At 38.9% G+C, this 22,057-nt stretch overlaps 2 protein-coding genes across 4 annotated transcripts; one reads left to right on the top strand and one right to left on the bottom strand.

Moving 5' to 3' along the window:
• Nucleotides 1-337: 337 nt before the first annotated feature.
• LOC127803812 (ABC transporter G family member 5) lies at nt 338-2,970 on the top strand. The gene has a single exon (XM_052340340.1). It carries the CDS (start codon nt 338-340, stop codon nt 2,246-2,248), a length of 1,911 nt encoding a protein of 636 aa, XP_052196300.1. The 3' UTR covers nt 2,249-2,970.
• LOC127803810 (pentatricopeptide repeat-containing protein At2g13600) lies at nt 1,111-21,823 on the bottom strand. 3 transcript variants are annotated; one of them, XM_052340337.1, is made up of 4 exons: nt 19,479-21,823; nt 18,717-18,881; nt 4,557-4,701; nt 1,111-1,258 (listed from the first exon to the last, which is right to left on the bottom strand). In XM_052340337.1, exons 1-2 carry the CDS (start codon nt 21,588-21,590, stop codon nt 18,852-18,854), a joined length of 2,142 nt encoding a protein of 713 aa, XP_052196297.1. In that variant the 5' UTR covers nt 21,591-21,823; the 3' UTR covers nt 1,111-1,258; nt 4,557-4,701; nt 18,717-18,851. The 3 variants fall into 3 exon arrangements, with proteins under 3 accessions (XP_052196297.1, XP_052196298.1, XP_052196299.1); XM_052340338.1 differs by lacking the exon at nt 4,557-4,701 and having other exon boundaries at nt 1,113-1,258; XM_052340339.1 differs by lacking the exons at nt 1,111-1,258; nt 4,557-4,701 and having other exon boundaries at nt 19,411-21,822.
• Nucleotides 21,824-22,057: the final 234 nt, after the last annotated feature.

Raw genomic sequence — 22,057 nt, 5'->3', positions numbered from 1 at the left:
AAATAAAAAGAACATCTCTAATAACGATATATTTGTCATATAACAATAACAGTAACCAAATGTTCAATGATTTCAAGTGCCCGCCTTAAAGACTAAATTCAGAGAGAGAGCACCACCAGCCACCAGGCCACGTGAACTGTGCAAGTACTTCCGTGACAGCAAATGGAGTAATATATATATATATATATATATAGAAACAAGAAGTTCACGTGAACCATATAATTAAACAACTTTGAGCAACAAGCGGAGGTGAGGGCCAGCCATTGCTAGGCTGCATTGGTTCCAGAACCAGCAACAGAGAAGAAGAAGAAGAAGAAAAAGAACTGAGCTTTGTTCAATGAAGAAACAAGGCTGTGAGATTGAAGCAATCGGCATCAACTACAGAATCTACACACAGAAAGGACAGCACCCTTTTAGGTGCCTTGGCGGCAAGGCCCAACAACACAAGCGGCAAGGAGACGTACAACAGTCAGGAGTGCAGCATGTTCTGAAGGAAGTGAATTGCCGGGCCAAGCCGTGGGAAATCTTGGCGATTGTCGGCCCTAGCGGGGCAGGGAAGTCGTCGCTGCTGGAGATCCTTGCCGGAAAACTCACACCACAGAGTGCATCCATTTTTGTCAACCAGAAGCCGGTGGACAAAGCCCGGTTCCAGAAGATATCAGGCTACGTCACCCAGAAGGACACACTGTTTCCACTGCTCACAGTTGAAGAGAGCTTAATGTTCAGTGCAAAGCTCCGGTTAAGGCTTCCTCAGTCAGAGTTATTGCCGAGAGTGAAGTCATTGATTCAAGAACTGGGACTGGGTCATGTAGCAGGAGCTCGGGTTGGCGATGATAGGGTACGTGGCATCTCCGGTGGAGAAAGGAGACGAGTATCTATTGGTGTTGATGTCATACATGATCCCAAAGTGCTAATTCTTGATGAACCAACTTCAGGGCTTGACAGTACATCAGCTCTTCAGATCATTGACATGCTCAAGACAATGGCTGAAACCAGGGCTCGAACTATAATCCTCAGTATACACCAACCTGGATTCAGAATTGTTAAGCTGTTCAACTCCATTCTTCTGATGGCTAATGGCTCGGTTTTGCACCATGGAACAGTTGATCAGCTCGGCTTGCAGATGAGGCTCATGGGTCTGCAACTTCCTCTTCAGGTCAATGTTGTCGAGTTTGCAATTGATTCCATTGAAGCAATTCAGCAGCAGCAACGAGTGAACCAAGAAATGCAACCACAGTTGCCGGCAACGGTACTGCCACTGCATCAACACAAGAAATGTGACGAAGGTGAGAGTAATGGTGGTAAATTCACTCTACAACAACTATTTCAACAATCTAAAGTGATTGATGAAGAAACTATCGATGCGGGGATTGATTTTCCCAGCGGTTTTGCAAATTCTAGATTGGGAGAAACCTTGATTCTTACTCATAGGTTCTCGAAGAATATATTTCGCACCAAGGAGCTCTTTGCCTGCAGAACCCTTCAGATGTTAGTAGCTGGGCTCATATTGGGTTCAATCTTCTATGATCTTAAAGATGATTTGACAGGAGCTGAAGAAAGGGTAGGCCTATTTGCATTCATATTGACATTTCTGTTGTCAAGTACAACAGAAGCTCTACCAATTTTCTTGCAGGACAGGGAGATATTAATGAAGGAGACATCATGTGGAAGCTACAGGGTCTCATCATATGCCATGGCAAATGGTCTTGTGTACTTGCCATTTCTACTCATATTGGCTCTCCTATTTACAATACCACTGTACTGGCTCGTCGGGCTAAATCAAAGTTTCATGGCTTTCTTTCACTTCCTGTTGTTGATTTGGCTAATTCTCTATACGGCAAATTCAGTCGTGGTATGTTTCAGTGCTCTTGTGCCCAATTTCATCGTCGGAAATTCAGTGATCTCTGGTGTGATGGGTTCGTTCTTTCTGTTCTCTGGCTATTTCGTGTCAAAACATGGGATACCGAGTTACTGGATTTTCATGCATTACATATCACTGTTTAAGTATCCATTCGAAGGGTTCTTAATAAACGAGTTCTCTTCTGGTAAGGAGAAGTGCTTGGAGTACATGTTTGGGAAATGTGCAGTTAGCGGCGAGGATGTGCTTAGAGAGGAAGGGTATGGAGAGGAGAGCAGATGGAGGAATGTAGTCATTATGGTGTGCTTTATTTTGGTCTACAGGTTTATTTCTTATGCCATCCTCAGATGCAGATGCTCTCACAGGGGCCTTAAAGGAGCCTTTCTTTGAATAAACATATGGTAGCATTTCTCTCTCTCACTCTCTCCCTTAATGACATGTTGATAGGGTTGGGTCACATATTTTGGAATTTATTCAAAATACGGATTTAAGAAAAAATATATCAACATCAACAAGAAGTGTAACATGTATTAGTACATTCATAAATATAAAACACAAATCTCTATCTCTCTCTCGCTCTCCCCCCCCCCCCCAGTTCTTTATTTTGCAATTATTGGGTTTGTAAAGAAACAGGAAATGACCAAAGCTCTAAGGCTGTAAAGTATGCAACAGCCTGTAAGGTGACATGAGTTTGGAAAGAACAGTAATTTTAGTATTGTGAGGTGAATACTACAGCCAAAATTTTGTACTGGCCAGTTGTTACAAACTTGAAGGCAGACACTTAATTACAGAGAGATTTGTCACAAACAGCTGTCCAGGAGCCTGACAATGCTAAATAAATATATCATCCAGTTCTGTTTATATTCTACAATATACTTTGTTCTGTTTATATTCTACAATATACTTTTGTCGTTACCAACAATTACCCCAAGCTCCCCACCTCATTCCCAGTGCCAGAAAAATTTAGCAAATCTTGACACATTCTTAAGGGTGATTCACTTGGCAAATTTTGACCCCAGAAAAATCACCGGAGAGAATGCCCACGGGGTGACTCTGTAATCTGGTCTCAAAGACCATAACCATGTTAAATAAGAGGCAAGATTTTGTTCCAATTGTCCTGAACTCTCTCCCTCTCTGTACAATGTTTTGCACCATATGACATATATAACCAGTTATCATCAGAGGTGTAGTCTAGTGGTAGGTGGTAGTGCTGGTGAATCCAAATTCACAAATCAAGTCTCATAAGCTTCAGTTGCTCCCTACTAAGTCTCGAGCGGTATAATCAATCTTATCAAAAAAACATACCTAACTAATTAGCTGTGTTTTTTTCCTGGGATCACAGTCTAATCATTACATAATGGAAATTGCCAACTCAACAACAGAAGTGAACCTACATCAGCATGTTCCCTCAAACGTAATGGAAGCCAAGTACTTTCATCACCATATTCCTTAATTTACTTGACAGTTTTTTCTTAAATAATGACTTTTGATTATGGTTAGCATTTGTTTAAAGCCATGTCTGCAAGATTACAGTGGCCTTCTAACTCTTATGGTTGAACAAATAGCACGAAAGTAGTGGTTGAAATTTTAACAAAATAATATTCCCAATGTGGACATGTTCGATCACTCAATTCAAGCAATGTGAACCACAAATTATTGAACTAGCCTTTTATGTTTTGAAAATGATATAATAGGTATCTTAACAGAAGTTCAAAGAGAAAGGACAAACAGCAAAGCTAAAAATTACATGGAATGGAAATAACGCATTTTTTAATCCTATTATGGATTACTCCCCTATGCTATTTTTGAATGGGATATATGACAAACTTATGGAACCAACAATAACAACAACATATCAAACCTCAAACCTAATTCTACTAGATGGGGTTAGCTATAAGAATTCTAGTTCATCTTTCATTTCTATTTATGGTATATCTTCTATAAGGCCTTATAACTCATATCATACCTAAGAGTCTTCTACCAAGTTATTTCTAATCTTCCTTTATCTTTTTTGTAAAAGACTTGTTCCATTTCATCCACTCTCCTCAAAAATGCCTCTATTGGTTTTCTTATCATATGATTAGACCATCTTAATCATGTCTCAAGTATCACACTTTCATGAAAGCCCATTTGACCTTATTACAAATAACCTCATTTTTAATTTTATCTTTTTATGTATGTCTACATGTTTAGTCAAGTTTCCATATTGTACATGTTGCTTTCACAACATCAATTATGTAATGGAACAGGATCATATCAACTATCTTCACTAATCACCATCTCATGAAACTTTTCCATATGAAGATGGTGTTGAAACTTTATCTCATCATTCCCTCGCTAGAGGGTTGTGTTAGGAAAGACATTCGGCATAAAATTTTGTCACATTATCCTTTTGCATGGACTTATTTTTCCAATGTGACTTTTACAAGTCAATTAGCATTATGAATGTTATGCCACCAACCCTAACTTGGTTAGGGTAAGGTGAAGATGATGATGATGATGTATGTTAACACATTTATCTTAATGTTCCGATCTTCATTGCACTCATATTCTACACATGTTAGCGTTTTACTATCCAACATTATGTGTCATACAAACAGAGCTGTTGATAGAGAGATTTGATGCGGTTGCATAGAAGAAAAGATGAAAGAAGACCCAAGGCTTCTAGCAAGAAGAAAAGAAGGGAAAGAAGACTCACCGATGCATCGCTAGCAACAAGTCAAATGGGAACACCCTTTTTCCAATTGCTTTCCTTCACTGTTTAACTTGGTAAAATCATAAAAGCCATTGTCAACACCTTTAACCACCTCAAGTGACAGCTATTGGACCTTTGACGAACGCCCCTACACCATGGTTATCAATATCATACTAGACAAAGTATCGGATTTATCATTGGTATAGTACAATACCAGTACCATTTCAGATTTATAATAAATTAATAATATAAATTATGAAAATATACAAATATAAGAAAATTCTTAATAAAAAATAGCAAAACCTAATGTAAACATACACAACCTATGACAATTTTAACTAAACAATGTACATAACCTATTAAAAAAAAAACAATTTTTCCTAAATAACCAATTTAACATAATCTGACAAAAAGGTTTTTTTTTTTCTAAGTACAAATGAAAATATTTCAAAATCAAATAATCAACTTAAACACGCGTAACAGTTGCATTTTTGCACTTTTTTGCATAGTTTAGAGACAGGTGAAGGGTTAAGGGTTTTGACTTTTGCCTTGCTAAGAGAGAACGAGAAGTGAGATATGAAAAGTTAGAAAAAAATAATAATAATAATAAGATTACCTAGGGAAACAAAATTAAAAAAAAAAATCAGATTACCTAGAAAAAAAAAAAAAAAAAGATTTGGCCTGGTACCAAGCAGTATCCCCTATCTTAAGATTTTAGCCAATACTACCCATATGCGATCATCATTCATCGGCATCTGGATCGGAACAGTATTATGCATACTTAGTGTCATTTTATGAACCATATAGTATGCACTGCACGGGACCAACTGATACATACGGTATTGGCTTGAGTCAAGCCCAAATAGGTTTGGGTGGGGGCTGGTGCAATTGGATCAAAAAGGGGGCCCAATTTCATAGACTCCCCAATTAAGGGTCAGAATTGACCCAATCAGCCAATTGACTCAACCAGTTTTGAAAGGAATTTTGTTATTTTCGCTTGGACCTTTTATGTTCTATTATTTATTCACAACCCCCAAGTTCTTTAAAATTACAGAAAAGTCCCTTAAGTTTTAAAAATGACATTTTAGTTTGTCAATGGTTGGGGAAAAGATCAAGTGCGTCCTTAGTGACTCCAATGGATACTTATGGATATGGACCCAAGTTTTATCTTGAGGCACCCTAGTACATATGGATCAATTGGCTATACATGGATTAATCATGTTTTATACACCAAAAAATATATGTTACACCATATGCACAGTTTATTGTTGAGTTATATGAATGCATTGGGAATATTTTGAAATAAAATCATTTTTATTATTATCCATATGGAAGTGTAATATTTTGAGGCATGATCATTGAGTTGTGAGCTTACCACTCTACCTAACCATTTCAAGTGCTCACCAAGATGCCTAGGGTTGGGCTTGGATAGGGAGATTGTTAGTAAACTCATCAAGGCCATCTGCCAGACATGAAATTAAGAGACATTACATCTTTGCTATTCTAGTTTCTGTATATCATTGTTTGTTTTCCATGATTATGGTGATGGATGGATTTTAGGCTTCGAGTTCCTTAAGTTCCAGCTTGAGATTCATAATCGGACATACCACCCATAAGATGGGAGTGTGATATCAAGGCACCTCTAGTTAGATATATCTAGTGAGTTCATCCATCATTAGGGGAAAAAATTAAGAGCTTAAGGAAAATCCTTCATGGAATCCAATTGTTATTGGAAAATCCTCAATATCTCCTTCACATGTGTTTTAACTCCATTATACATGTCTTTAATAACCTGTATATAAGCAATCCACGGAATCATTACAACAATTTAAGATGCAATTCAAACAAGTAACTCTAAATGTTGTATTGTTGTGCTTACCTTATTTAGGAGCCAATTCTACCTTGAGTTACTAAATTAGTGGACAATGGGCAATCTTTATGGCCCTTGTACTTTCAGTCATATTGTGTTATTTACACAATAGAAGAAGTTTGGGAGGTTCAAACAGGATTTGCCAATCAAATTTTATTTGTTTCCAAATGTGGAATCAAAATTCTACCAGTAAGCACATCCACACTTCACAACAACAACAACAACAACATATCCAATCTTTATCCCACTATGTGGGGTCGGTTACATGAATTCTAGACTTCCATGTAATTTTGTCTTTTGTCATATTTTCATTTAGGTCCATACACTTCATATCAAACTTTAATGTCTCTCCCAAAGTCTTCTTGCGTCTGCCTCTACCTCTTTTTTTGACTAATTATTCCATTTCATCAACTCTCCTCACAGGAGCGTCTCTTAGTCTCCTTCTCACATGACCAAACCATCTTAGTCTAGTCTCTCTCATCTTCTCCTCGATTGGCACTACTCCTATCTTATTACGAATAACTTCATTTCTAATTTTTTCCTACCTTATTACTAGTTTCAGTTTGACAGAAACTAGTTGGAGAAGGATCAACTATCAATTGGTGATTCAAGCTAGAAATGGGTTCAAGAAAAGAATACCCAATCCTATAGACAATCTATTTGGATGGGATTGCTACTTTAGCAATCAAGAGATTAGAAAGCAAGAAGGAGAGCAATAGGAAAGGAAGTAGGCTATGGAATGAGAAGAAGGTAGAACAGCCAAGAGAGAAAAATGGAGCATCAAATGCAGCCACAATCAACAACCATTTCTTCTTCTTCTTCTCTTATATACTAAGCCCCAGAAACCCTAATATCCTCAATAATCAGTCAATAGCCAAGGAGAGAGAGAGGGGATAAGTGGGAGACAAGCTCATATCATAAAGAGCACACCCATCCCCTTAATCATTCTCCCACAAGCCACATTTTCCAACCAAAGCAAAAACATGAAAACAAGTCATGAGATTCACAACCCTCTATAATAGAAACGGTCAACAATTCAAGGAAACTGTCAACCGCTTGTTGAGAACACATTGACGTCTTCTAAGAAATTGTTGATCGATTTTGTCAAGTTTCTGCAAATTACGTCTAGGCCCACCATTAACTCTTAATGACCATTTCATCACCTCATGATGAAACCTAGGCCCTCGTTAACTCTTAATGGCATGCCTGTCAACTCTTGATAATTGCTCTTATTGATTTAATCATTAAACCCGATCCGTTAACTCTTAACGATAACATCATTAACTCTTAATGATGATTACAGCTTTCATCGCTTAGTCAATCGAGACACCCCAAACTCTTTGGCGCTGTCATGATCCTAGGGCTTAACCTAGGATCAATTTAGGAATCGGAAGAATCCAATTCAGCTAAGCCAAGAACAGAAGGGAATTAAGGAGGAAATGGGAAGAATGAGGGAGAGATTAGAAGAAGTGTTAGGGAGATTAGAGAACAGAAAAAGAGGGAGATGAAGATCAAGAAAGGGGAGAGAATTTGGAAGAGGAGAAAAACATATTTCAATTCATTAATTTCTTGGATAACAAAACAAACCATTACAGCAATCTTTTATAGGCATATTTGCCTTCTAACAGCCTAGCACATGCTCCCATGTGCTTCTAACCACTTGCTAAAATATCCCTAACAAACTATTTTTTCGTATTACAATAATACCCTTTTATTGCTCATAAGGTCATGACAATTCCCCCCTCCTTAAGAGAGTTCTTGTCCCCAAGAACTTGCCGCGAGTAACCGTTGCTCTTCATCCAATTCCAACCTTCTCTATGAAGATCATCCTCCTTTCTTTCTTTCTACTTCTAGGTCTCTTCTTCTTCATTCCTAACTTCAAGATTAATTCCAAGTATAAATTGGCCCAGAATTTCATTAGGGAAAACTTCATTACCCTCCACTACAAGTAAGAAGAGCAGATCTATGACCATAGTTGCTGTTATTGTACCCCTATTCAACCCACAGCCATGCTTTGCTGCAAAAATATCAGCAACAGCCTCGAAATGCAGTAATGGGGACTTATAGACTTGCCTTGAATGCTTATACCAAGGTTGTTTGTGAGCATTAACATTAGGAGCTACTGCAATCTCAATTCCAGCCAATGATTTCTCAATGATTGACACCTGTCCAAGTGTCTCAGCACTAGTAAGAGTGCTTGAGAGGTTGTCAATTGATTGAGTGCCTTCCTCCAATTCCTTTTCCTCACTTTTTTCTTCCTCCTCCTCTTCTTCCTCTTCCCCTTCTTCCTTAAAGTTAGACTGCTCTTGTTGCAGAATCCCAAAAACATCACCATTGAGAACTTCTTTTCCCTTTTGTTGGCTGCAATTCCCATCTATTTGGACTTCTTTTTCAGCAATATCAGATGATCCCTCTACATTGACTGCGCTATCAATCTGTTCATTACAGGTTCCCTTTGAAGGATGTAATCCATCACCAATATCCTCTCTGATGCTGCCAACATCCTTCTTGATATTGCTGCCTAATTCAAAATACCCAAGCACATACTTGAAAGTCAATGATGAATCAATTTCCCACCTTCTTGTCTTCTTCTTCGGCTTCTCCATTTTAAGAAACTCCTCTTTGTTAAAACTTCCATGATAATCATCAAAGTATTCCACCGGAAAGTTGTAATGATACTTCTTAATAAGTATCATCGCAAATTCTTACAACTTCTCGCGGAACATTCGACCGAATTCCTTGCACTCTTCATGAATCCCATTGCTTGTTCATTTGTCCTTGTTGCTGGCAACTGAAAATGCAGCCTCCTTTGGAGGCCATTGAGGCTCTATTCCAGCTGAAAAGGAAACTTTCTCCTGCTGCAATTGAGACTCCATTTGACTCCTTCGTGCGCCACTTCGCAAGGCTTCACGAGCAGGACATTCCATTGAAAATGCAGCATCCTTCGACTGCAATTGAGGCTGCTTTCTTGCATGAAAATTAGACATTGAAAATGCAGCATCATTCGACTACAATTGAGACCCCATTTGTGTCACGTGTGCCCTGCTTCCCATGGTCGACATCTCACGGACATGACACTTGGAAGACCAAGGGATAGGGATTGTATACATACCGCTCTTCACTGATTCGCTGCTATTAGTCATTGAACTTCTAATCGCTGAAATTGATTGCCCCTGCCTTCAACTCGGATCTGTGGAATTGTCAAAGCTCAATGGAATCTGCTTTGCACTTCCAAGTTCGGCCTCAGCTATCAGCCCAAGCTCAATCAATTCACCAGAGTTGCTGAAAACACAGTCGGACCAACCAGGCCAAGTCGCCTTCAAGCCTTCTCAACCTGGACCTTAACTATGGAAACTGATTTCCCTGCCTTCAACTCAAATCAAAATCGCAACAAAAGAACATGTTGGAATTGTGTTGATCTAGCCATGATCCTAGAATATTCTAGGATCAGTATTCTATGTAAATATAGAAAGATAATAATGGTAGGATGCTTACAATTATTTCTTTCCTTCTTTGCTAGTAATCCTCTTCTTAAAAAAGGATGTTGTACACAATTATTTTGTATCAATGAAGAGATTTCTGGGTCTGATTTCTAAGTTGGTATCAGAGCCAAAATCAAATCACAGCCATACACTGTGAAAAAAAACCCTAGGCTGCTCGGTCAGTCATCTGGAATCAAGCCGCCAATGCCTCTCCGACAACAACCCTTAGTTGCCGCCAATCTCAAATATGTCAGCCTCTCTCCATCTGCAACTCTCAGTCGCCATCCCCAAACAACTCCAATGCCACCAACCGCGTTCCTAGACGCTGCTGGCCGCTCGCGATTCCTGTGTTGCTGCTCGCGATCCCAGCTCGCGATCCCAGTGTCGTCTCCTTCCAACGCTGCTATCTCCACCTCCCAGCGCTGTTGTCGCTGCCTCCTAGAGTGGCTACTACCTTGTCCCAGTGTCGTCTCCTTCCAACGCTGCGATCTCGACCTCCCAGCACTACTGTCGCTGCCTCCCAAAAGTAGCTGCTAGCCTTACACCAGCGGCTTCTTCCCTGATCGTATCAAGCAGTTTAATCTTTCTCAGCCATGTCCAAAGTTACTTCTGAAATCTCTACTGTTGTTGTCCCAACAAAAATGCCAACAACCCAGCCAACCCATTCTATCCAAATCACTACTATCCGCTTAAATGGTGATAACTTTCTTCGTTGGTCTCAATCAGTCCGGATGTATATTCGTGGGCAAGGGAAAATTGGCTATCTTACCGAGGACAAGAAGGAACCTGTAGCGGATGACCCATCCCATTCTATTTGGGATGCTGAAAACTCCATGGTAATGACATGGCTAGTCAATTCCATGGATGAAGATATCAGTTCCAATTATATGTGCTATCCTACTGCAAAGGAATTGTGGGACAATGTCAATCAGATGTACTCTAACCTGGGGAATCAATCTCAGGTTTTTGAATTAACTCTGAAACTGGGAGAGATCCGACAAGGAGATAATTCTGTCACTAAGTACTTCCATTCTTTGAAGCGATTGTGGTAAGATCTTGATCTCTTCAACACATATGAGTGGAAATCTACAAATGATTGCAACCACCACAAGAAACTAGTTGAAGATAGCCGTATTTACAAGTTTCTGGCTGGCCTTAATATCGAGTTCGATGAAGTGCGAGGAAGGATCATTGGCCGGTCTCCTCTTCCTCCTATTGGTGACGTATTTGCCGAAGTCAGAAGAGAGGAAAGCCAAAGGAGTGTCATGCTAGGAAAAAAGGCTACTGGTGAGTCACTTGAAAATTCTGCCCTAATTACTGATTCTACTGCCTACAAGGCTGCAAATTACCAGCGCCAAAGCAATGAGCAACCTCGAGTCTGGTGTGACCATTGTAACAAGCCACGCCATACTCGTGAAACTTGTTGGAAAATTCATGGCAAACCTGTTAATTGGAAGAGCAGTAAGCAAGGAGACAAGAGCCAACGTGGGGTCCTTACTGCTAATGTGGTCGATACCAGTCCCTTCAACAAAGAGCAAATTGATCAACTTTTGCAGCTGTTAAAATCCAATTCCTCATCTGGTATTCCTACTGTTTCCTTGGCACACACAGGTAGAAAACCTAAAGCCCTTTCTTGTCTTCATTTCTCTCCATGGGTTATAGATTCCGGAGCCTCTGATCATATAACTAGTTCTTCTCATTTTTTTAATACCTATTGCCGGCAAAGGACTTATTAAACTGACTGCGAATAATCATCTCACTTTTGTCCTTCATGTTCCTAACCTAGCCTGCAATCTTTTGTCGGTTAGTAAACTATGCAAAGATTCTAATTGTCGTGCTACTTTCTTTGACTCTCATTGTGAATTTCAGGACCAGAGTTTGGGGACGATGATTGGGTGTGCTAGGATGATTGACGATCTTTACTACTTCGATGGTATCTTTGTTGGTAATAAAAAAGCTCAGGGCTTTAGTAGTATTAGTTCAATTCTTGTTCCAGATACAATTATGCTATGGCATCTTAGACTAGGCCATCCTAGTTTTGTCTATTTACGACGTTTATTTCCTGAATTGTTTAAAGGAATGGATTATTCACGTTTTCAATGTGACAGCTGCATCTTGGCAAAAAATCATCGTTCTACATATTTACCAAAACCCTACCAAGCATCCAAACATTTTTATATAATTCATAGTGATGTTTGGGGTCCATCTAAAATTTCTACTCTCTCTGAAAAACGGTGGTGTGTTACCTTTATTGATGATCATACACGTCTGTGTTGGGTTTATTTGATGCAGAAAAAATCTGAAGTGGAATACTTATTCAAAAATTTTTACACTATGGTTGAAAATCAATTTCAAACCAAAATTAGTATTTTACACACTGATAATGGCATCGAGTATTTTAATGAGCACTTGGGGGATTTTTTGAAAGCTAAAGGTATTCACCATACATCTACTTGTCGAAATACTCCTCAACATAATGGCATTGTTGAACGTAAAAATAGGCATTTACTCGAAGTCGCACGTGCCATAATGTTTTCTATGCATATTCCAAAATATTTGTGGGGTGAAGCTGTTTTGACGGCCTCCTATTTGATAAACAGGATGCCCACTAAAGTGTTAAAGTACAAAACCCTCTAGAGTGCCTAAAAGAAGTTTTTCCCAACACTCCGTTACATTCGGATCTTCCTATCAAAGTTTTTGGGTGTACTGTGTATGTTCATATCCCTAATCAATTTCGTTCCAAACTTGACCCTAGGGATATCAAATGTGTTTTTTTGGGTTATGCCTCACATAAAAAAGGCTATAAGTGTTATGATCCTCACACAAAAAAAATCCATATTAGTATGGATGTTTCGTTTTTCGAAAAACAACCCTATTTTACCCAAAATTCTCTTCAGGGGGAGACACATGAAGTTGACGATAATTTTGGGGATGTTTCTATCCCACTCCCAAATGCAATTTGCCCTACTCAAGAACCACATGTTTCTAATAATGGTCACTTAGGAGATTCTGGTTCTTTGGTGCCAAGTAAAGGAGTTTCTCATGCAGGGAGAGAAATACTACAAATCGATCATCATGATCTGAATTCTAAGCTTCAGGTTTATACTAGGCAAAGATTTCATCAAATGAACAAAGACCTGAATGTCAACTCTGCACAAAACCAGTCTGAAAACCCAAAAAATGGCACTGTAAGTTCAAGAAATCCTACTTCAACGTCTAGTTTGCTTCCTTCAATTGTACCCAATAGTTCCCCAGTTGATTCTTCAAATATTAACAATTGTTCTCCTACTATTCCTAATCTTGATATTCCTATAGTAATTAGGAAAGGTGTTAGAAGTTACACACAACATCCTATTGCTAAATATCTCTCTTACCATAGACTATCAAAAAATCATAAAGCTTTCACATCTAGGATTTCACACTTGTTTGTTCCAAGGAATATACAGGAAGCGTTGGATGATCCAAATTGAAAATTAGCAGTCACAGAAGAGATGAATGCTCTAAGGCGACGTGGCACTTGGGAGATAGTCTACATGCCCAAAGGCAAGAAAATAGTAGGATGTAAGTGGGTATTTACAATAAAGTGTAAGGCTGATGGGAGTGTTGATAGGTACAAAGCCAGACTAGTGGCTAAAGGCTTCACCCAAATTTATGGGATTGACTATCAGAAGACCTTTGCTCCTGTTGCTAAAATAAACTCTATCATAGTCATGTTGTCTCTTGCAGTAAATTCAGATTGGCCTCTACACCAGCTTGATGTCAAAAATGCGTTTCTTAATGGTGATCTTGAAGAGGAGGTCTTCATGAGTTTGCCTCTAGGATTTGAAAAGAAATTTGGGAGCGACAAAGTATGTAGACTAAAGAAATCCCTATACGGTCTCAAATAGTCACTGAGAGCATGGTTTGAACGCTTTGGAAAGGCAATTAACAGTTATGGCTTCCTTCAGAGTCAGACAGATCACACTATATTTTATAAACACTCAAAAGATGGTAAAGTTGCAATTTTGATTGTTTATGTTGACGACATTATTTTAACTGGTGATGATGAGATAGAGTTAGCAGCCCTCAAGAAGAAACTTGAGAAGGAGTTCCAAATTAAAGACTTGGGAATTCTAAAATACTTTCTTGGAATGGAATTTGCAAGATCCAAAGAAGGTATTTTTGTCAATCAGATAAAATATGTACTTGATCTTCTTGGAGAGATAGGTTTACTTGGTTGCAGGATGTCGGAGACTCCCATTGAGCCTAATGTGAAACTACAGGCTACTAAAGCTGAAGAAGTGAAGAACAGGGAACAATATCAAAGACTTGTGGGTAGGTTAATTTACTTGTCTCATACGCGGCCTGATAATGCTTTTGCAATTAGTATGGCAAGTCAATTTATGCACTCACTAGGGCTAGAGCATTTCAAGGTGGTCTACAGAATTCTAAGATATCTAAAAAGGACACCTAGCAAAGGGGTAATGTTCAAGAAACATGGTCACCTGCAAGTTGAGATCTACACTGATGCAAATTGGGCAGGAAGTATTGATGATAGAAGATTTACTTCAAGCTATTGTTCTTTTGTGGGGGGACACTTAGTCACCTGGCGAAGTAAAAAACAAAATGTGGTGGCTAGAAGTAGTGCAGAAGCAGAGTTTAGAGCTATTGCCCATGGAATTTGTGAGGGAATGTGGATCAAACGAATTCTTGAAGAGCTGAAGTTTTCTCACTCTGATGAGATCTACACTGATATAGATTGGGCAGGAAGTATTGATGATAGAAGATCTACTTCAGGCTATTGTTCTTTTGTGGGGGGAAACTTAGTCACCTGGCGAAGTAAAAAACAAAATGTGGTGGCTAGAAGTAGTGCAGAAGCAGAGTTTAGAGCTGTTGCCCATGGAATTTGTGAGGGAATGTGGATCAAACGAATTCTTGAAGAGCTAAAGTTTTCTCACTCTGTACCTATAAAAGTATATTGTGACAACAAGGCTACTATTTCTAGAGCTCATAATCCAGTATTACATGACCGTACAAAACATATAGAGGTGGACAAACATTTCATTAAGGAGAAGATCGATGCTGGAATAATATGCATGCCATACCTTCCAACAACAGAACAAATTGCTGATGTTCTAACTAAGGGTCTACACAAGAAGCAGTTTGATAAACTTATTGGCAAGCTGGCTATGGATGACATCTACAAACCAGCTTGAGAGGGAGTGCTGGAATTGTGTTGATCTAGCCTTGATCCTAGAATATTCTAGGATCAGTGTTCTATGTAAATATCATGTAAATATAGAAAGATAATAATGGTAGGATGCTTACAATTATTTCTTTCCTTCTTTGCTAGTAATCCTCTCCTTAAAAGAGGATGTTGTACACAATTATTTTGTATCAATGAAGAGATTTCTAGGTCTGATTTCTAAGTGAACAGCTACTGCCCAATCACCGTCCAAGGCTCCCTACACAATTTGCAATCGTTTCTGATTCCAAAATCACCATAACTCACTGCTGGTTCAATAGCTACACCTACTCCCGAGTCCAACCCACTGCATCGCAACACCCCTCAGTCGCTTCACCAACACAAGTCGGAAGGCAACCAAAACCGTAGCACACGATACCTTCCGATCGAAGCAGCAACACCCCAAAACTCTGATCGGAATTCCAATCAAAACCGCCACAACACAACCGCACCTGTAGGAAGCTTATCAGTCTAGTCGCAACTCGTTGGGCCGTCCACTTCACCTTCGACGGACTCACGCTCGCCTTGGACAATCACAACCCTCTGGGCCGTTCGCTTCACCTCTGGTCACCCACTCCAGTCACGACCTTTTGGGCTGAGGTTGAATTCGTTTATCGCTAAAGTCGCCTGGCCTTGTTTCGCCACTGCAATCGCTGGAATTCGCAACTTCTTGTGATCTAATCGGCTCAATTCGGCCTCTTACAAGGCACCTCACTCTGTGACGCCTTCTAATTTCGAGAATCAACAAGGAAAGTCGCCGAGAAACGATGGCTCTGATACCAATTTGTCATGATCCTAGGGCTTAACCTAGGATCAGTTTGGGAATCGGAAGAATCCGATTCAGCTAAGCCAAGAACATAAGGGAATTAAGGAGGAAATGGGAAGAATGAGGGAGAGATTAGAAGAAGTGTTAGGGAGATTAGAGAACAAAAAAAGAGGGAGATGAAGATCAAGAAAGGGGAGAGAATTTGGAAGAGGAGAAAAACATATTTCAATTCATTAATTTCTAGGATAACAAAACAAACCATTACAACAATCTTTTATAGGTATATTTGCCTTCTAAGAGCCTAGCACATGCCCCCATGTGCTTCTAACTACTTGCTAAAATATCCCTAACAAACTATTTTATCCTATTACAATAATACCCTTTTATTGCTCATAGGGTCATGACAGGCGCTGACCAAACACTTTGGTCTGCAACAAGAATCTCTTCATTTCCTCGATATATCCCGAAAGATCCTGATTGACAACTATCATTATGTTAGGGCGATTCTACCAGTAATGAAGTCTAACTTCCTTGAGAACCTATTAGAACTTCCGATTCCCATGTACTATAATCCCTCCATCAACTAACATCCTGATTGAGTGAGAGTCATGGGTTGATCAAACTCACTAACTCGATAACTATGACAAGAATCAGTGTGGTGTAATTGAGATGACATATCAAAACTCCTTTCAATATCGAAAACGCTTTCCAATCAAGTGTACCCTAACCAGGGATTTCTCCAATCAAAACCACCACTGATTGCATAGGATGTTCACATAACACCGGAGGTCGACGGATTTCATTAGCAATCACCTGCATCCATACGCCACTACACAGAGACCACACAGTATGTCTCCCACCCGATAACTGAATGGTTCTTAACAGCGACAAATCTCTAACATCAACATACAAGACAACTGTGTTGCCTCCAGTCTAAAGACCAGCAACACAATTGAAACCTGTGATAGATCATAGATCCTCTCAACCATGTGATCCATCACGTGCACCACATTCAATAGATGTTTAACTAACATTTACCCACATGTCTACTATATCCATCACATGGATTATAGCATGCGACTCACCATCCTTTATCATTAGCATCTCATACTAATCAAAGATAGTAGCCTGTGTGCCAATCCGTAATCGATTAATCATAGCCCACTTCTGATAAATCTAAGGATTGGGAATTAACCTTTAAGAAAACCTTAACCCAAAAGTCTGTCACATATTCTTAACACTTAAGAATAAGACTATTGTCAAGAAATCTAAAAGTTCATTCATATGATTGATTGGAGAGGTATGAATGAAGATATGACCTTAAAATATGAAAACATATTTTATTACATTTGCAAGAATTACATCATTAGTCCGATGATTACAGTCACTAGATGTCATCTAAATCTAGCATTAGAGTACTAACACTAACACTATCAAGGTTGTACCTTCAAGATGGTAATGCCTAGAATTTTTCAGTGTTTTCTTCCATGTGTGATGCAATTCTAACATTAGTTGTGGCACAAAAGAAATTTCAGTATGATGCCATCATTTGCTGTTTTTCTTCCTTTTCCTCATTTAGCACTTTGCTTTAGAAGCCTTCAACCAGACTGTTAAATGTTTGTTCTGATGTAAAAATACTACTGTAAAAGCCCATATTTTTCTACCACGTAGTCTAATCCTACCTCAAAGAATGATAGAAAGGTCATCCTTTTAATTGTCCCAAATATTGAATTCAATTCAGGAACAAGTGAAAATGGTTTAAAATGTGTTCTGTGGCCAATTTTAAGTGTCTTAATACATTTTAGACAACTAGTGATGTAATATTTTTTCCCCTTTTGGGCAGATGATATGCAAGCGGTCATATGAAACAATATAATGTTCATAATTTCATAATGTTAGAACTTCAAAGCATCCTAGCTTAACAGGTCATCTAAACATCCTTTTCCTACCAAGTCCCCAATTCCTTGTTCATGACATGAATCCCAAGGAAAGGTATAACTAAAATTTTATCTTCACAAACTTCTGTGAGAAAAATAACAAACCAGTCCCTGAAAGCCTTTTTGGAAAATGTTGTAACCCAAGTTCTGTTTTGATGATTTAAAGGAAGGTCCTCTTCCACACTAGGCCCAACTTTGCAAATGCCTATGTTATTGAATGAGGGAGTTAGTAAGATTTGTCCAATAATTGGATAAGCTTGATATGGCTGATTCCTAATGTTGTTCTTGTATTCTTTTCTGGGTCCTTCATTTCTCATTTTTCTTGTTTTGTGATTCTAAAAAAGCATGTTATATTATTCATCATATACCAATCCCACTAAAAGAGACACACACCTATCCTCCCTCTTATCTGGCAGCCTCTCTTTAGTTGGAAGACAGAATCAACAAATTAGGGACAACATAAATGAAATCGTGTCAGTCAAATACGTTAAGGTATGAGGAAGCCAAATATTAAATCCCTAAGAGATATAATTACGAGGGCTGCCCGTTAGTTCAATTTCAGCTAGAATGATTTAGGTCAATGATCAGAAGAATGCCAAATAGCCTATTTATTGGACTGCTTTCCTGATATTATGGTTCAAAAAGAAAAAGAAAAGGAAAGAAAACATGCAGATGAGGCTACACAAGATTATCCATACATACAGAGAGAGAGAGAGAGAGTTCTCTAGGATTATTCCAATTGGAAAAATTGGAATCAATATGCATTTTGTACGCAATTAATGGCATATCTTAACAGACTTAACAGATTCTTATATAGCAGCTTAATTAATGCATTTTAAGTACCTAAAAGCCACTATTGACATTAAAGAAAAAGAATAACTTACTTGCACAATTATGTGAGTCAATGAGCTAAGAAGGTTTGAGGTCTATAAGGAGCAGAGATACTTCCATTCACCAAAGCATTCCTTTTTGCAATTCGAGTCTAGATGGGTTTGGATATTCTTCATTCTTTTTTCTGACTAAAAGATAATTTCATTCTTTTCTTCCAACTGCAAAAAACAAAAATAAATAAATAAATAAATAAATAAAACAAAAAACAAGATGGGATCAGAATAAAAGCCTTGTGGCTTTAAGCATTGCACAAGCAGCAAACTGAGCATTACAATCAACCACCAATGTCCAACTAATTGGATTTTACCATTGAAAGTAGTTCTTGTATTATACTATAGGTGAAAGTTATCTGCAGGTAGTATAAAAATACAATTAGAAGAATGTGTTAATGGAAAGGCAGTGAGGATATTTTGCAGTTTCCCTTTACGATCCTGCTCTTTTCTTCTGCCTTACGATTGGTTACACAGCTACATAAAAGATATAAATAAACAAATAAATAAAATATACGAAAATGGACCAGTAAATGTCTTCCAAGACTTGAACATTTGAGACACAGAAAAATTGATGACAACTAACCATGATGGATCATTTCTTGTCCATAATAACACAAAATATAAATGTCAGAATTATACGTTTATAGTGTGAGAAAATTGGTCACATAATTTAGTTTCTAAAGAACCTGAATACGTTAGAACATTATTATAAGAATAAAGAACCAAGAAGAATGCATTTGACAGGATGCCAAACAATCATACAACAACAGCAACTTGCGGCAATTCCAAATGGTCAGAAAGGGTAAAATCTGAGTTGTTCTGCTCCTCATCAGTATCCAAATCATCAGTATGTGGAACATATCCAGCTAGCCTCATCTGTTGAATAAGTGATTTCAGAAGTAGGTATATTTCTTTCTTTTGAGGATGCCTTTTATCTTTCACCATGAAAACATGCACATGGCTCTGTATCTCAATCCAGCTGCAACCAGGCTGCTTAACAACTCCTCGCTGACTCATAAGCTTCCGAATTCTAACAACATCCTTCCATCTCCTAAGCTCAGCATACATGTTTGAGAGAAGAACATAAGGACCAGAGTTATTGGGATCAACGTCTAGGAGCTTCTGAGCCACATATTTTCCCAAGCACATGTTACCATGAACTTTGCAAGCAGCAAGCAAAGAGCCCCATACAACCCCATCGGGCTGCATTGGCATTGATTCTATCAAATCCTTAGCTTCATCAAGGCAACCAGCTCGACCAAGTAAATCAACCATGCATGTGTAATGGTCCTTCAAGGGTTCCAAACCATGGTCCTTGCTCATAGAGAGGAAATAATGGCGTCCCTCCTCAACCAGCCCTGCATGGCTGCAAGCACAAAGAACTCCAATCATCGTAACATGATCCGGTTTCTCTCCACCTACCAACATTTGTCTGAAGGCAGCAAGAGCTTCTACCCCATGCCCATTTTGGGCATACCCAACTATCACAGCATTCCATGAAACCAAATCTCTTTCAGTCATGTTCTTAAACACCAAGCTCCCATCTTCAACCAATCCACATTTCAAGTACATATCTATAAGAGAGTTGCCCACAAAAATATCAGACTCTGGTCCAGACTGGAAGCGAAAACCATGCTTCAAGACATGGGCATGAGCCTGCTTCCCAAGCTTCAAATCAGCTAAATTTGCACAAGCATTGAGCAAATTCCCGAAGGTATAATGTGTTGGGAAAATGGCTTCTCTTTTCAAAAGGCAAAAGAGTCTTACAGCTTCTTCATTGTCCCCATTCTGGGTATAGCCTGCAATAAGTGCATTCCAAGATACTATATTTTTTTCTGTCATCTTGGCAAACATTAATCTTGCAGTTCTCACACTTGCTGCTTTTGCATAACCACTTACCATGGAGGTTTCAGACACAACATTTCTATTTGTCATCCTATCAAAAACAAGCCTAGCTTCTACAACTTTACCGCATTTGGCATACATATCAACCAATGCATTGCTTAAAATAAGGTCATCTCTGAACTTATCATCTTTCAGAGCACGGGCATGAATTTGTTGACCTTCTTTGATGGCCGACAAACTTGCACAAGCACTAACCACACTGGCAAATGTAACCTCATCAGGTTCAACCCCGCAATCCACCATCCTCATAAAAACATCAAGAGCCACACTGGCTGGACCATTCTGTTCGTAGCATGTGATCAAGCTATTCCAAGAGACTATGTTGCGATCAGTCATCTCATCAAACACTATTTGAGCACAGGCCACATTCCCACATTTGGCGTACATATCAATAAGGGCAGATCCCATATAAACGTCTGATGAGAATGGAGACTTTGATACCAAAGCATGGATTTGGGTACCCATTTCCTGATCCAATGACCCAGCACAGGCACTAAGTGCACTTCCGAACGAGTATTCATTGAGCACAAAATTCTCCCTATGCATCCTAACAAAATAATCAAGTGATTCCTCAAAGCGACCATGCTGAGCAAAACCCGAAACCATGGAGTTCCAGGAGCACTGATCAGGTCCAGGCATAGACCCAAAAAGCCTCGCAGCTTCATCAAGAAAACCCGATCTTGATAACGCCGTTATAATCGGATTCCAAGAGAACGTATTCCTCTCGGGCATTCGGTCGAACAGCTTGCGCGCATCATCCAAACAACCACATTTCCCGTAAACGTCTATAAGCCTGTTCTGTATGAAAATTTCCGCCGAAAACTGGGACTTGATGATGCGTGCATGGATACGGCGAGCGTCCCTTACCGACTTTGACTGAAGACAGACGTCCAATAGCTTGGAAAAGGGCGACGAATCAACCAGGGAAAAATCAGCCACTGCTTGTCTAAACAATCCATGCCTTGCCATTCCATAGTCCTGGAGAAGAAAGTATCGTTGGAATTGGAAAGTCCAACTCAGATCAAAACATTAGACCACCCTGACAAGTTTGGAGTTGGAGGAAGCACGGCCGCTGAAGGATTTGAATTTCCAGCCAACGTGCACTGGAGGCCGTTGGCCCAGGTGTTCTCCACCAATTGGGTCCCGACGGTTGAACGTTCTTCTTCCTTCCTTAAAACCCAACTCCCCGAAATTCAACGCTTAGATGTTAACAAGTCTTTTTTTCGTTTGAATTTTAGACTAAAATGATGGTTGATGCTATTATTATGTATATAAAAAGAAATAAAAATTTATTAAATATCATTTGATAATAACCCTTTCAATCTTAATTTTTTAAGTAACAATTTAAATATAATGAGTTTCGATAAAATTATTTCAAAAATAAATTATTATTTAGATAATACGAGAGATATTTAATGTCGATTCTTATAATACTT

The sequence above is a fragment of the Diospyros lotus genome, chromosome 6, assembly GCF_014633365.1.
Source record: "Diospyros lotus cultivar Yz01 chromosome 6, ASM1463336v1, whole genome shotgun sequence".
Classification (NCBI taxonomy): domain Eukaryota; kingdom Viridiplantae; phylum Streptophyta; class Magnoliopsida; order Ericales; family Ebenaceae; genus Diospyros; species Diospyros lotus.
Note: the sequence above shows the minus strand (reverse complement) of the source record. Positions and strands in the feature narration are given on the sequence as shown.

Excerpts from the sequence above, each read along its gene's own strand:
- LOC127803812 (XM_052340340.1), top strand. The coding sequence starts at position 338 with ATGAAGAAACAAGGCTGTGAGATTGAAGCAATCGGCATCAACTACAGA.
- LOC127803810 (XM_052340337.1), bottom strand. The coding sequence starts at position 21,590 with ATGGCAAGGCATGGATTGTTTAGACAAGCAGTGGCTGATTTTTCCCTG. Across the intron at positions 18,882-19,478 it reads TGCCGCAAGTTGCTGTTGTT|TTGGAAGAAAAGAATGAAAT; the intron begins GTATGATTGTTT and ends TGTTTTTTGCAG.